Source organism: Acomys russatus, chromosome 19 (assembly GCF_903995435.1).
Source record: "Acomys russatus chromosome 19, mAcoRus1.1, whole genome shotgun sequence".
Classification (NCBI taxonomy): Eukaryota; Metazoa; Chordata; class Mammalia; order Rodentia; family Muridae; genus Acomys; species Acomys russatus.
The window spans coordinates 11535967-11551340 of record NC_067155.1 but is presented as its reverse complement, the minus strand read 5'-3'; the positions used below and the strand labels follow the sequence as shown (position 1 = coordinate 11551340).

The 15374-nt window shown below is 48.5% G+C and overlaps 1 protein-coding gene across 1 annotated transcript; it reads left to right on the top strand.

Moving 5' to 3' along the window:
* The first annotated feature begins 4034 nt into the window (after window positions 1-4034).
* Window positions 4035-5075, top strand: C5ar2 (complement C5a receptor 2). Its single transcript, XM_051161907.1, has one exon. The coding sequence runs from the start codon at window positions 4038-4040 to the stop codon at window positions 5064-5066; it is 1029 nt and encodes a 342-aa protein (XP_051017864.1). The 5' UTR covers window positions 4035-4037; the 3' UTR covers window positions 5067-5075.
* The last annotated feature ends 10299 nt before the right edge of the window (window positions 5076-15374 follow it).

Here is a 15374-nt window from a genome sequence, read left to right as displayed (position 1 = left end):
GCGTCAGCGGAGGGAAGAGAGATTGTGATAACAGCAGCTGACACAGACAGACACAGAAACCCAGACGCCCAGACCCACACACAAAGACTCACACACACACACACACACACACACACACACACACAGCCTCACACACACACACATACACACCTGCTGCTCACTGTGGGGCAGCCCTGTGGCAGCCATCCTCTCCACAGCAGATCTATTGGATGTTCCCAGTGCTCTCTACGGTGGAGAATGTGATTGTCCCCTTTTACAGACGGAGGCACAGAAAGACTAGGCAGCTTGCTGAAGGTCACACAGCTGTTGAAGCTTTGAGGTTCTGTGCTTTTGTTATGATTTGTAGTGCTTGGGCTTTTTTGTTTGTTTGTTTGTTTTCAGACAGGGTCTTATCGTGTAGCCCAGGTTGGCCTCATTCCTCCTGCTTCGCCTCTCAGTTGCTGGGGTGACAGGTGTGTTTTTAAACACCAGGTACGGTTTACTTTAAGGATAGGAAAATACTCAGAAAAATGGCGTGGCCATTTTTCAGCGAGTACCTGGCAGAGCTGAGAGTGTCCCAATTTCCGCCCTGACCTTCCTGTTTTGACAGTGTTGACTGAGGCTTTGGGCAGTGCCTGACAACCCAGAATAGTCAGATGAGAGCGGCAGGTTCTGGCCACTCTGATATGGGGATGGGTGTCCCCTTCTGCCTAGGTCCTGTCCTCCCCAGCACACTCTGTGTCATGTATGCGTTTCTTATGCATGAACTCTGAGATCCCACGGGTGAGGTGGGTCCCAGAGGAGACTATGGACAGAGCCAGTCATGCCTGTCATCCGAAATCATGGAGTCTGGTCAGGGCCACATGGTATATACGGCTGTCTAGTTTCCCTGTCTCTTATATCTGGGGGTGGGAATATTTCAGGACTCCTGCCTAGAGACGCTTTGCAATTCAGCTCTTCTTCTTCTCCTCTTCCTCCTCCTCCTCCTCCTTTCCCTCCTCCTTCTCTTCCTTCTTGAGACAGGGTCTCTCTGTGTAGCCTTGGTTGGTCTGGACTCTCTTTGTAGATCAGGCTGGCCTCAAACTCACAGCGATCCACCTGCCTCTGCTGGGATTAAAGGCGTGTGTCACCACGCCCGGCCACTTCCCCAACAGCATTTTTAATTTTTGGAGGCAGGGTCTCATGCGGCCCACGCTGGGCTCTAACTATATAGCTGGCCTTGACACTTCTTTCTCATGCAACTATTATGTCTTGGAAAATACTGTAAATCTCTTGTTTGTCTTCTCACTGCCTGGTTTCCCATTGGGATATCAGCTGCAAGAAAACAGTGTTTGGTCTGTGCCTCAGTCCTTAAACCAACGCTTGGGACAACAACAAAAATGCTCACAAGCTAAGTGTGGTGGTTCTCCTTGTAACCCAAGCACTTAGGAGGAGGAATCCAGACCACCAGGTGTTCATAGTCACCTTCAGCCACCCAGCAAATGTGAAACTAGCCTGGGCTACGTAAAATCATAAAAAAAAAAAAAAAAAGAGTACCCAGGAACTGTACTTGTGAATAAGCTGTAGAAAATGAACTGTAGGAAATTTGACATCTGTTCTTCCTGCATTCGCAATATTAATACTATTGAAACAACTGCTGCAGGTAGATTTTATTTTTATTTTTGAGAACAAATTCCTTTCTGTATTCACTGAGCCCACAATCATGCTACCATGACTTGTTATTTATTTATTTATTTATTTATTTATTGAGACAGAGTTTCTCTGTGTAGTCCTGGCTGTCCTGGAACTTACTCTGTAGACCAAGCTGGCCTCAAACTCAGGGATCCACCCACCTTGGCCTCCCTAGTGCTGGGATTAAAGAAGTATGCCACCACTGTCTGGCTCCATGCCTTGTTCTTGCTGGAGTTTTAAGTTTTGGAATTCCAAGAGCTCTGTGTTCTAATAGATTAGCATTCTGGATTGATTGTTCTAATCTGCCCTGGGGTTCTAGAACTGCTTTAGCCTTTCCAGATGGGTGTGAGCTAGGATTCTAGTGTTTTAAGGCATTGTTTAGGGTTCCAGCAATCCAATATCCCAACAGGCTGGAGTTCTAACATTGTGACATACTAAAATTCCAAGATACAAGGATGCAGCTCAGTGGTGGAGCCCCTGCCTAGAATCCCCCAGTGAGGGGCTGGGGGTGTGGTTCAGTGGAAGAGCCCCTGCCTAGAATCCCCCAGTGAGGGGCTGGGGGCATGGTTCAGTGGCAGAGCCCCTGCCTAGAATCGCCCAGTGAGGGGCTGGGGGCGTGGTTCAGTGGTAGAGCCCCTGCCTAGAATCCCCCAGTGAGGGGCTGGGGGAGTGGCTCAGTGGCAGAGCCCCTGCCTAGAATCCCCCAGTGAGGGGCTGGGGGCGTGGCTCAGTGGTAGAGCCCCTGCCTAGAATCCCCCAGTGAGGGGCTGGGGGCGTGGCTCAGTGGTAGAGCCCCTGCCTAGAATCCCCCAGTGAGGGGCTGAGGTGTGGCTCAGTGGTAGAGCCCCTGCCTAGAATCCCCCAGGGAGGGGCTGGGGGCGTGGCTCAGTGGTAGAGCCCCTGCCTAGAATCCCCCAGTGAGGGGCTGGGGGCGTGGCTCAGTGGCAGATGGCCTGCCTAGCACCTGTGAGGCCCTGGCTTCAATCCCAGCACTTTGTGGTGTGTAAAAAGATAATGTGCTAGAATTTGAAGATGTACACGAAGTTTTAGCATTCTGAAATACTTGCTAGAGTCACAGTTTGCTGCTCTCATATTTTGGAATTCCACATGCTAATAAGATAATTCCATATTTCTTTTTGTTGTTGCTGTTGGTTTTATTTATTTATTTATTTTTAATTGATTTTGGTTTTTCAGGATAGAGTTTCTCTGTGTAGCCTTGGCTGTCCTCGAACTCGCTCTGTATGCCAGGCCGGCCTCGAACTCATAGAGATCCGCCTGCCTCCTGCTTTCCTGAGTGCTGGGATTAAGGTTTGCGCCACCACCGCCTGGCCAGTTCTTTCTGTCTTAGCAATTTCTTTTCCTGTTGTTTGTAAGTAAATACTCCACAGGATGTGGCAGCACACCCTTTTTAATCCCAGCACTTGGGGGACAGAGGTAGGCGGGTTTCTGTGAGTTTGGGGCCATCCTGGTCTAGAGAAAATACTCTTCAAAGGCTGCTTAAAGGAGAAGGTGTTTGTTCTAGCTTACAGTTCCAATATCTGGTCCACTATGGAGGGGAAGCCAAGGCAACGGGGGCTTGAAGCAGCTGAGCATATGGAAACTAGTCAAGAGGCAGTAATGACCGCTGAGCGTGGTGGCACACGCCTTTAATCCCAGCACTCGGGAGTCAGAGGCAGGTGGATCGCTGTGAGTTCGAGGCCAGCTTGGTCTACACAGTAAGTCCAGGATAGGCAAGGCTACAGAAAAACCCTGTCTTGAAAAGAAAAAAAAAAAAAAAAAAACCCTAAAAGCAAAACAACCCCAAAAACAAAAACAACAACAAAACAAAATAAAAGAACAACAAAAAACCCAAAACAGTAGTACCGAATGCATGCTGCTGCCCAGCTGCCCTTCCTATTTACTTTTATTTTTATTTTTATCTCATTTTAAAATCTCTATTCTGTGCCGGTGTGAGTGTGTACGTGATGCTTGGGGAGGTCAGAGGATGACTTCTTAGAGTCAGCTCTCCTCTTTCACAGTGTAGATCTCGGGGACTGAACTCAGGTCGTCAGGCTTGGTTGCGAGTGCTTGCACTCACTGAGCCACCCTGTTGGCCCCTTTTTCTCTAGGATCCCAGCCACGAAGTAATCCTTCACACAATTAGCGCCCGGGTCTTCCCACGTCAGTTAGCACAATAAAGATAAGCTCCTATGGCGGCCCAAACCTCCATGGACCTAGCATGGAGCTGCTGGGTGCCCCGTCCCAGAACAGCAAGGCTCTTGGCGTTTCCCCGTTGAATTTTTTTTTTTTGACGGTGGCACACGCCTTTAATCCCAGCACTCAGGAAGCAGAGGCAGTTCCTATTGACTTTTCCTCCTGTCTGTCCCGTGCAGGTGCCTGGGGCCAGGATGACGAACACTACCACCACCTATGACTATGAATATGAATATTACGCATATAATTACAACAGCCTTCCGGATGTCCCTGTACACTGCCCAGCTGGCCACTGTCCCTCCAATGACGTCTACTTCATAGCCTTGCCTCTGCTGTATGCTGCCATCTTCCTGGTGGGTGTGCCAGGCAACAGCCTGGTGGCTTGGGTGACCTGGAAAGAGTGCCGCCACAGGCTCGGGGCCTCTTGGTTCCTGCACCTGGCCGTGGCTGACTTGCTCTGCTGTGTGTCTCTGCCCTTCCTGGCTGTGCCCATCGCCCAAAAGGGCCAGTGGCCATACGGGGCAGCGGGCTGCTGGCTGCTCTCCTCAATCACCGTCATGTCTATGTACGCCAGTGTGCTGTTACTGACCGCCCTCAGCGCTGACCTCTTCCTACTGGCTCTCAGGCCCTCCTGGAAGACTGCAGATCACCGGACACTTGGGGTGAGGGTGGCCCAGGCCTCCTCCTGGAAGCTAGCCCTGTTGCTGACCGTGCCCTCTGCTGTCTACCGGAGACTGGTTGAGGAGCACTTCCCTTCCCGGCTTGTGTGCGCCACCGACTATGGCGGATCTGTCGCGGCAGAAGTCACCATCACCACCGTTCGGTTTCTCTTTGGTTTCTTGGGGCCCTTGGTGTTTATGGCCACTTGCCACGGCATCCTCCAAAGGCAAATGACCCGGCGCCGCTGGCCCCTGGGCACAGCGGTAGTGGTGGGGTTTTTCATTTGCTGGACCCCTTACCACATCCTGAGGATCATACTTGCAGTGGCTCAGCCACTCTCTGCGCTCCTTGCCCGGGGCCTGGAGGCCGAGCCTGTGATTACAGGCCTGGCTCTTGCTCACAGTGCTCTCAATCCTATCATGTTTTTGTATTTTGGAAGAAAGCAGCTCTGCAAGTCACTCCAGGCTGCATGTCACTGGGCCCTGAGGGATCTACAGGATGAGGAAAGCAAGGTGACCAAGGTATCTTCCAGCCAGGAAGTCACGTCCGAGATGCCCGTGTAGGCAAGGGTTTTTTTTTTTTTTTTTAAGTTTCTCGGCCCTTTTCACAATTGTGTGGCTTCGGGCGCAGCTGGATCTGGGAGCTCACAGACGGCTTTTACTCTTCAATCAGTAAACATTCACTGTGCACTCGCTCGTGCAGACCCCTGATATATAGGTGCTGGCAGTGACAGTGGCCAGAACCAATTCCTACCGCCAGGAGCCAGCGCGTTGCAGAGGAAGGCAGCTAGGGAACAGTTGAAGGATTGTGGCCTATGTCAAGGGTGACGTGTTTCATAGAGCCTAGAGTGGGTACTGGGGAGACTGATCAATTGCCTGCTGCTAAAAAAAAAAAAAAAAAAAAATGAGGTCCTACCCAGGCGTGATGGTGCACACCTTTAATCCCAGCACTTGGGAGGCAGAGGCAGGAGGATCGCTGTGAGTTTGAGGCCAGCCTGGTCTACAAGGCAAGTCCAGGACAGCCAAGGCTACACAGAGAGACCCTGTCTCGAAAAACAAAAACACAACACAAAACAAAACAACAACAAAAAAAGAGGTCCCATCACCCACACAAAAGCTGGGTGTGGCAGTACACCTCTAACCCCAGCCCTGAGGGAATAGGTGGATCCTGGAGGTTCTCTGGACAGCCCGTCTAGCCTAGTCAACAAACTCCAGAGAGGGACCCTGTCTCAAGAAATACAGTGGAGCCAGGGCATGGTGGTGATCCCTTTAATTATAGCCTCTGGGAGGAGGGCCAGGTGAAGGTCTGTGAGTTGTAGGCTATCCTGATCTACATAGTGAGGTCCAGATGGGGAGCATTAGGTGGAGCTATCCAGCCTTGACCTCACGCCTGCGCACAGACTCACGCACACACGTGCATGCACACGCATGCACGCACTGGAGACAGGATCCATGCTTAAATCTGGGGAACTGTTCCAAGCAGGCAGAACAAGTGCTCTGGGGGCCTCCTCCAAGAAGCCCTCCCTGACTTGCTTCCCTCCCAGAAACAAGCACTCTGCCTTTCTTGCAATCTCTTCAACACAACGCCCAGATAAACTTGTAAGTTCCCCGAAGGTGAGAGCTAGGCTTTATTCCACCTTTTAAAATTTCGTGTTACATTTAATTATTTATTGCCTGAGTCGGGGAGCTTGGGGGGAGCGGTGCATGTGGTTAGAGGTCGACTCCTTTCATCACGTGGGTCCTGGGGTCGAACTCAGGGTTTCAGGCTTGGCTGCAAGCGCCATCTCAGCAGCCCCAAACACCTCACTCTGGTCTCCTCTGCCTTCCTCTGCCTTAGGAAGCACTGTATTTTCTCTGTTTAGACTCCACTTGTTTTTTTTTTTTTTCAACTGGTGTGTGGGCTTGTTGATGTTGCTGCAGCTTTTTTTTTCTTAATTTGTTAATGAGGACCTTTTAGCGATTTTATTTAAAACAACTCATGTGGGTGTATACTGTCCATTAAGTAGAACTCCACCCTTACCCCCAGGTTTGTGGGATTTTAACACCTACAGTTTACTGTGTCCAGGCAACTCTCCTCCAGGAATCCTTGGGTTGAGCTTTGTTTGTAGTTTTTGATTTTTTTTTTTTTTTTTTTTTTTTGAGCTAGAATCTCATATAGCCAGAGTGTCTTTGAACTCACTAGGTAGCTAAGGATGACCCTTAGCACCTTGAGTGCTGCGCTCACAGTCAGGAATTGCCGCATCTGATTTATATGGTGCTGGGGCTCAACCCCAGGGCTTCATGCATGCTAGGCAAGGGCTCTGTCCACTGAGCCACGTCCTCCAGCCCTCACCAGCGGATTCTAGGCAGATGTCCCTGTACTGCGCTCCACTGCCAATCCCCCTTGAACAATGTATATGCCTGTCTGCCTGAAAAGTTCAAAGAGTTTCTGGTTGATTTACTGGGACCAGAGAGCCTTTTCAGAAGGCCATTTTCTGTTTTGTTTTTCCAAGTACAAGTTTTGAGAGTTTCTATTTAATTTGTTTGCCTTAAAGAAATGAAGGAGAAATTTCATGAGAGCTTCTAAATGTATTTATGTGCAATTATACATACATAAAATCTCTTGATGTTAAAAATATCATTTTGTTGTTGTTTATTGCAAATGTTCTCTTCTTCAGACTGTTGGAAGTAAGCCAGGGCCGGGGTGGGGGTGGTGGGTGCAGCACACCTGTAATCCCAGCACTCTGGGAGGTAGAGGCAGCTGGACCTCTGTGAATTCAAGGCCAGCCTGGTCTACAAAGTGAGTCCAGGACAGCCAAGGCTACACAGAGAAACCATGTTTTGAAAACCAAAATCAAGCCGGGCGTGGTGGCGCACGCCTTTAATCCCAGTACTCGGGAGGCAGAGGCGGGCGGATCACTGTGAGTTCGAGGCCAGCCTGGTCTATGAAGTGAGTCCAGGACAGCCAAGGCTACACAGAGAAACGCTGTCTCAAAATATCAAAAAACAAAACAAAACAAAAAACCCAAAACTAACATAAAACAAAAAAGATTCAGGAAGTAAATACCAGGTCCCATTTCCCCCAAGTATTCTAGTCTTTCTGCCGTTCTGATAAAGCACTCTGACCAAAGCAATTTAGATGAAAAAAGAGTTTATTTGATTTATACTTCCAGATCATAGTCCATTTTTGAGGGAAGTCAGGGCAGGATCTTGAGTACAGGAACCATGGAGGAACATTAGCTGCATGCTAGCTCTCTGCTCATGCTCAGATTTTTATTTTATTTTTTGGTTTTTCAAGACAGGGTTTCTCTGTGTAGCCTCGGCTGTCCTGGACTCACTACGTAGACTGGCTGGCCTCGAACTCACAGCGATCCACCTGCCTCTGCCTCCCAAGTGCTGGGATTAAAGGCATGCGCCACCACTGCCCGGCCTTGAGATAGTTTTCTTATAAACCCCAGGATCACCTGCCTAAGGATGGTGCCACCTACAATGGGCTCAGCCCGCTCACATCAGTCAAGACAATCTCTCACAGCCACAGCTACAGGTCAGTCTGATGGAGGCAATTCTTTGGTTGAAGTTTCCCTCTTTGCAGGTGACTCCCAAGTTGTGTCAAGATGACAGTAAAACCTAACCAGGGACACCAAGCTTATATAAACAATGTCTTGGTTATGGTTTATTGCTATGAAGAGACACCATGACCATAGCAACCCTTATAAAGGAAAAACATTTAACTGGGTGTGGCTTACAGTTTCAGAGGTTTAGTTCATTATCATTATGGTGGATACAGGCAGACAGGGTGCTGGAGGAGGAGCTGAGAGTTCTGCATCTTGATCTGCAGGCCGCAGCCGGAGACTGTCCCACTGGGCATGGCTTGAGCATATGGGAGACCTCAAAGCCCGCCTCCACAGTGACACACTTCCTCCGACAAGGCCACACCCATTCCAACAAGGTCACATCCTCCTGATTCTGCCACTTCCTATGGGCACGAACCCTGGTCCTTTAGAAGAGCAGCCAGTGCTCTTAACCACTGAGCCATCTCTCCAAACATCACTCCCGAGGAAACAGACCCTTCCTGTGTCTACCTTCTCAGTGCTGGGGTTGCAGATGTGTGAGATGGTGTCTGGCTTTTCACACGGGTTATGGGGACCCACACCGAGGTCCTCTTGTTTGTGTGGCAAATATTTTACCCACAGAACCATCTTGTAGTCCCTATTTGTGTGGTTCTTAAAATTTGTTTGTTTTCTGGGACAGTGTCTTACTCCATAGCCCAGGCTGGCTTTCAGATTCATGGGAAAATTGGAAAATAATGTATACAGGTTCCAAATCAGTCATAATCATCAAAAGAAGACAGAATAAATAAAGCTTTCAAAAATCTTTCAAAGAAGACCTACATTTTTAAATTTTGGGGGTATTTATTTGTTTATTTTGTTTTTCAAAACAGAGCTTCTCTGTGTATCCCTGGCTGTCCTGGAAGCTCTGTAGACCAGGCTGGCCTCGAACTCAGAGACCCACTCGCCTCTGCCTCCCAAGTGCTGGGATTAAAACTGTGTGCCACCACAGCTCAGCAAACTACATTTTTTTTTTTTTTTTGAAAATGAAATAAATAAATGGCAAATCTGTAGTTGTATTGGAAGCCACCATGCACCACAGCACCATTTTGTGGCAAGCAGTTCTTGGAAAATCACCCAGAGGTGATTCACTGAAAACTTAAGGGAGTCTGTATTTTTATGGTAAGAAGCCAGCTGTGGCAGTGTGGGTGTGTGACCCTGTCCTTACTTGAGAGGTTGGAGACTAGAGAGATGGCTCAGCAGTTAAGAGCTATTTTTCCTGAGAACCCGTGCTCAATTCCCAGCAACTAAACAGTGGCTCACAACCATCTGTAACTCTAATATCAGGAGATACAATGCCCTCTTCTGGCCTCCTTGGGCACTGCACCCACATGGTGCAATATATACATGTAGACAAACACTCATACATATAAAAGAAACAAATCTTTCAAAACGAACTCCAAACCTAAACTGAAAGCAAACCAACCAAACGACAACAAAACCCACAGTCTCCTCTAACAATGGTGTAAAAGTTACCTTCAGGGTAGTGGTGGTTTGAATGAGAATAGCCCATATATTTTTACTTATTTTATTTTTTATGGCCCATATATTTGAATGCTATTCTATAGTTGGTGAAATTGTTTGGGAAGGATTAGAAGGTGTGGCTTTGTTGGAGGAGGTGTGTCACTGGGGATGGGATCTGAGGTTTCTAAAGCCCATACTACTCCTAGTTAGCTTTCTCTCTCTCTCTCTCTCTCTCTCTCTCTCTCTCTCTCTCTCTCTCTGCCTCCTATTTGTGGATCAGATGTAAACTCTCAGCTACTGGTCTGGTGCCATGTGTTGCCTGCCTGATGCCATGCTCCCTGCCACGGTGGTCATGGACTCACCCTCTGACACTGTAAGCAAGGCCCCTACTAAATGCTTCATTTTTAAGTTGCCTTGGCCATGGCATCTCATCACAGGAAGTGAAAAGTAACCAAAACAAGGATCTACGAGTAGGCAAATATGAAACTGAATTCTGTAATTAGGCTTGGGTCTCCTCTCTAAGGTATTTCTCTCTCTCTCTCTCTCTCTCTCTCTCTCTCTCTCTCTCATTTGTTTTTCAAGACAAGCTTTCCCTGTGTAGCCTTGCCTGTCCTAGACTCACTTTGGAGACCAGGCTGGCCTCGAACTCACAGCAATCCACTTGCCTCTGCCTCCTGAGTGCTGGGATTAAAGGTGTGCGCCACCACTGCCCAGCTCTATCTATCTATCTATCTATCTATCTATCTATCTATCTATCTCCCAAAATCTGAAAGAAATCTGAAACACTCTGGTCCCAAGCATTTTGGATGAGAGATCTCTAATCTCTATGCTCCAAATGGAACGATGTTCCATCTTTGTCACCTCAGTGGTTACCCTTCCAGTTGCCCAGGCTCAGATCTCCACCGTCTTCTCTTCCATCTCACTGGTCCAGCTGACCTAACTCCCCACTAACCTGCTCTTCTTTTTCCCCTGTCTTGGTTCCTGTCATGGCTAGTCTTGGTTGTCAACTTGACTACATCTGGAATGAACTACAATCCAGAAATGGAGGACACACCTTGGAGGTAGGAAGACACACACCTTTGATCCAGATTTCCAACCCCCCAGGTTTTTTTTTTTCTCTTTGTGTAGCATACTGTCCTGGAACTAGATCTGGAGACCAGACTGGCCTTGAACTCACAGAGATCTGCCCGCCTCTGCATGGGATATAAGGCATGGGCTATCACTGTTCAGCCTTGATCTGCATCTTGAGGTGGGAAGACACACCTTGAATCTGGGCCCCACCTTCCTCTAGAAGCCTATATGAGAACATGGAAAAGGACGCTTTTGCTCTTTGCCTGCTTGCTCTTGCCTTGTTAGCAAGCCTATTCCTTCACTGGCACTAGAGCCTACTTCTTTGGGATTCCTGCATCTACTGAAGACCAGCTGAGATGCCCAGCCTCATCAACTGAGCAACTTATGGATTCTCAGACTTTCTGTTCATAGCCAGCCATTGGTAGAGTAGCTGGGCCACGGCCTGTAAGTCATTCTAATAAATGCCCTTTTCTTTCTTTCTTTTTTTTGTTTTTCGAGACAGGGTATCTCTGTAGCCTTGGCTGTCCTGGGCACCAGATCATGTCTACAGTCCTCCTGTGGCTCCGCTCCATCTCAGCTCACAAGCCAAAGTCTATGACCCACCCTCTTTCTCGCCTCCTTGCTAGGCTACTTCCTCTCCTCCCTGCAGTCACAGAGGCCTCCCTCCCTCCTCACTGTTCCTTGTTTGTTTGCCTAGTTTACACAAGCCTTGGGATCAATGCACAGAACCAAATGAAACTGCAGGTTCAGTTACATAGTGAAGGCTAGCCTAGGCTACACGAGGCCCTGTCTCAAAAACAAAACAAACAATCATACAAACAAAAACTACACAATCTTCTTTCCCCCACTGCTTGCTGTACACATAGTAACTTAGTAAAGCATAGATCTTTAATTTTGATTGGCTACTTCCTAAATGACATTCTTTATCCTTAGGATAGCACTACCTTTGGAAGGGTCCATCCTTAGGGTCTGGGGTTGCCTCTATGCATGGACCAGACTTTGGTGGATAAAACAGATGAAGTCTCTGCTTCTAGAGTGTACACGGCTTACCAGAGGACACACAGACAGTCACAAAGATAGGAGTGAGTAGGACATTGTTCCAGCCCACAGGAGGCTGAGGGGGGAAGGTGACAAATTTGAGCCCGGGCAGGACAGAAAGCTCTTTTCTGAAATACATGAATAAGTAAACGAACAAAATACTTGAGCAATAGTGCCTGCTGTTTGGAGAATCACAAATGGGAAAAGTGGGTGTGGAGGGGGGGGATGCTGTTTCTAGAAGCAAGGTCAGAGACGGTAACTTCAGTGAAATAATAGTTGAGTGGGAGGGGGGAAATGGGATGCAGGGAATATATATATTTGTTTTTTGTTTTTTGAGACAGGGTTTCTCTGTGTAGCCTTGGCTGTCATGGACTCACTTTGTAGACCAGGCTGGCCTGGAACTCACAGTGATCCACTTGCCTCCCGAATGCTGGGATTAAAGGCGTGAGCCACCACGCCCAGCTCCAGTTTATTTATTTTTATAAAGACTTTTCAGGTTTGTTTGTTTGTTTGTTGCAATGGGTTATGAATAGGGAAACAGGCTCGGTCCTCCAGGGATTGGCACATCTAGGAGTTCTGAGCTGTTTTCTCTGGATTATTTACTTTTATTGTAAAAGTGCATTAGTGTTTTGCCTGCATGTATGCCTGTGTGAGTGTCAGATCTCAGAGTTACAGTTGTGAGCTGCCATGTGGGTGCTGGGTATTGAACCCGGGTCCTCTGAAAGAACAGTCAGTGCTCTTAACCGCTGAGCCATCTTTCCAGCCCCCACAGTGCCTGAGCACCTTTGCTAGCCAGAAACATTGGCTTTATACCAATCTTGTAGACCCCTGTGGAGAGGGCACGGCCAGGGACCCGCGCTTACCGGTAACCCCTCCTTTGGTCTCTAGAGGGCGTCGAGCCACCCCAAACATTGCCTGGAGCGAGGTGAGCCAATGAGTGCTTTGTGCGCAGGCGCAGCATGGGCATTGGCCCGCCCGCCTCTCTTTTGGCTCCATTGTACCGAAAGGAGAGGGCGCGCTTTAGCGTTCTGCGCACGCGCAGTGTGGAGCGTGGCAGGACGTGCGCAGGCGCAGACCACTCGGGACCGGAAGTAAAGGCGTTCGCGGCTGTTTCTGAGGTAAGGGGCGGGGCGTGCACGCGGGGCAGCTGCGTGGCGTTGGTGCTTGCTGGGGAACGTGTTTGGGGCTGGTTGCAAACGGGCCGGGGAGTTAGGAGAGCCTATATATAAAATGAAAGAATATTCCAGGAGCCAGGGAGGTCTGGTGGCGCGCGATTCTGAATGTAAAGCTAGAGGACCAAGAAACCCGGAACTGGAAGAAGTGGGGACCCTGAAGGACCAAGGTCCGGGAACAGGATAGAAAAAGGGGTCCAGGGTGATGGGGGTGCCTCCAAGAGAGGCGCACACGGGCGCCAGGAACAGCTTGGCAAGAAAGCCTGGATGGTAGCTGAGACCCACACTTAATGGAAAGATGGAGTTTGAAACAGAACCCCCAAAGTTGGAGGCGATGCAGAGTCGTGCTGAAAAATGGCGATCGGGAAGACATGCACCCCAAATTCACATTCCTCATACTGTTCCTTCAGCTTAACAAAATAGAGGGGGAATAGTGTTTTCCTAATGTGGCGAGGAAGTTTGGGGCGAGGAGCCAGCCGCAGGAGGCGGATTGTGAGTTTAAAGGGCAACCCAGATTATGTAGGAAGACTTATCTCCAAAAATAAATAAATCTAAAAAAAACAAAAGTTCAAACAAAATGAAGAAGGTGGAGAAAATCAAGTGGAGGTCTGAGGAAGAGAGTTGGTTTATAAAAAAAAAAAATGCTGGGCAAGAAAAAAAACGACTGAAGGCACGGGTAGCTCATGCCTGCTTCCTTCATGCTAGTAGGAAAAAGAAGTAAGATACAGTGCTAAAATAGACTGAGAAAGAGACTGATGCCAGATGGAGAGAAAGAGAGAAACCCAGTAAAGGACATAAGCTTAGAAGTAGTCCAGAGAAATGAGAGACACATTTATAAAGAAAATGGAAGATTTGGAAAAAAAAAAAAAAGGAAGAAAATGGAAGCCAGGAGTGGTGGGTGCATACCTGCAATCCCAGCAATTTTGAGGCTTAGTTTTATTATAGAATGGGCTACATGGCAAGTTTGGATCCAGAAGCCATACCCTGTCTGAAGTAAATGATGGTGCTTTCCTGCATCTCAAACAAAACCCAAATCGAGTGAATGAATGCTTGAGGGTATAGATCTCTTGGTAGCCATAGGATGCTCATGTTAGGCCCAGCGTATGTAGACATTTTGTTGCCTAAAAGAAACCCTCTCCTTTTCTCTGTCCCTGCCTTTTTCTGAGGGATCTTCTGGTAGCTTCCCAAGGCCTTGCCCTCATTCCCTTCTAGATTAGGAGTTCTTGAAGCAAGTCCTGCCATCGCCTAGCTTAGGTGTTTATTCACAAGTGTTGCACTCTGTGCAGTGTCTGCTGTGTCTACGGGAGGCAACCCTGCCACGCCACAAGGTCTCTCTCACTCGAAACTCAAATGTAGCTCTTAACAATTCCCAGGAGGGGACCAAGTCCTCTTCCATGCAAACCTCTGGACGCTTTCATGGGGGCCCTTGAGAGACTGAAGGCTGAACTGGTGAGATTCTAATGCCATCAGGAGATGATTTGTGGGCTTTTGTATAGTTCCTCCCCCCCCCCCCCCCCGCCCACACACACAGGTTGGATGCCCCTGTGCCTATCTCTGACTGTGGGAGAGAGCATTGAACCTGAGTAACAGTTGCTGTTTGGCCTCTTTGCCAGTGTTTTGATATTTGATGAGTATTTGCCCCCCCCCCCATTTTATAGATGAAGAAAAACACTTCAATACATTTATTTACTTGTGGTAAATGGTCAGATTCAAACCTGGTGATCTGCCTTTCTCCAGGTTCTTTACCAAGGAAGCACGTGAGCCTCTTACAGTCATAAGCAACCCCCTTATTACATTTTATTTTATTTTTGGTTTTTTGAGACAGGGTTTCTCTGTGTGGCCTTGGCTGCCCTAGACTCACTTTGTAGACCAGGCTGGCCTCAAACTCACAGCGATCCACCTGCCTCTGCCTCCCGAGTGCTGGGATAAAAGGCGTGTGCCACCACACCCAGCTTCTGAAGGCATTTTCTTACCTAGCCAAGAAGTGGAGGGTTGACAGGAACTAAGCTTTGAACACTAATGATATTCTCAGGCATCTCCCACATCCCTGTGGGAGCCCGTTGTGGCCATATGCAGGGTTTTGTCCAAGGTACTTATCTAGGAAAGACGCGCGCTCCAGAGCTACTCTGAATGTGTTCAGGTTTAACCCAGCTTCTCTAGAACAGATGAAAACAGCGGGCTTCTCTCGCCTGGCAACAAAGTGTAAATTCCAGGGCAGGGACCTGATTGAGCCATGTGTCCATTCCTCTGACCAATCCCCGATTCAAGGGGGAGAAAGAGAGCCATGGCTGGCCAGGCCTTTGCTGTTTGCCCAAACCCATCAGAGCCACGTCACGTGGATGTGATGGGATGCTCACCGAAGGAAGGTAGACACCTTCCCAGGCAAAAGATGGCACGGGCCAGGCAGGCAAAACCAATTCCTAGGACCATAGAAACGGCCCATGCAATTTCAAGGAGCCTCATTCAGTGTTGTGAAACCTGGTGGTCCCCCACACGGAAAGCTGGTGCCCTATTTTCATCATTTCCGTTACGTTCTTTCT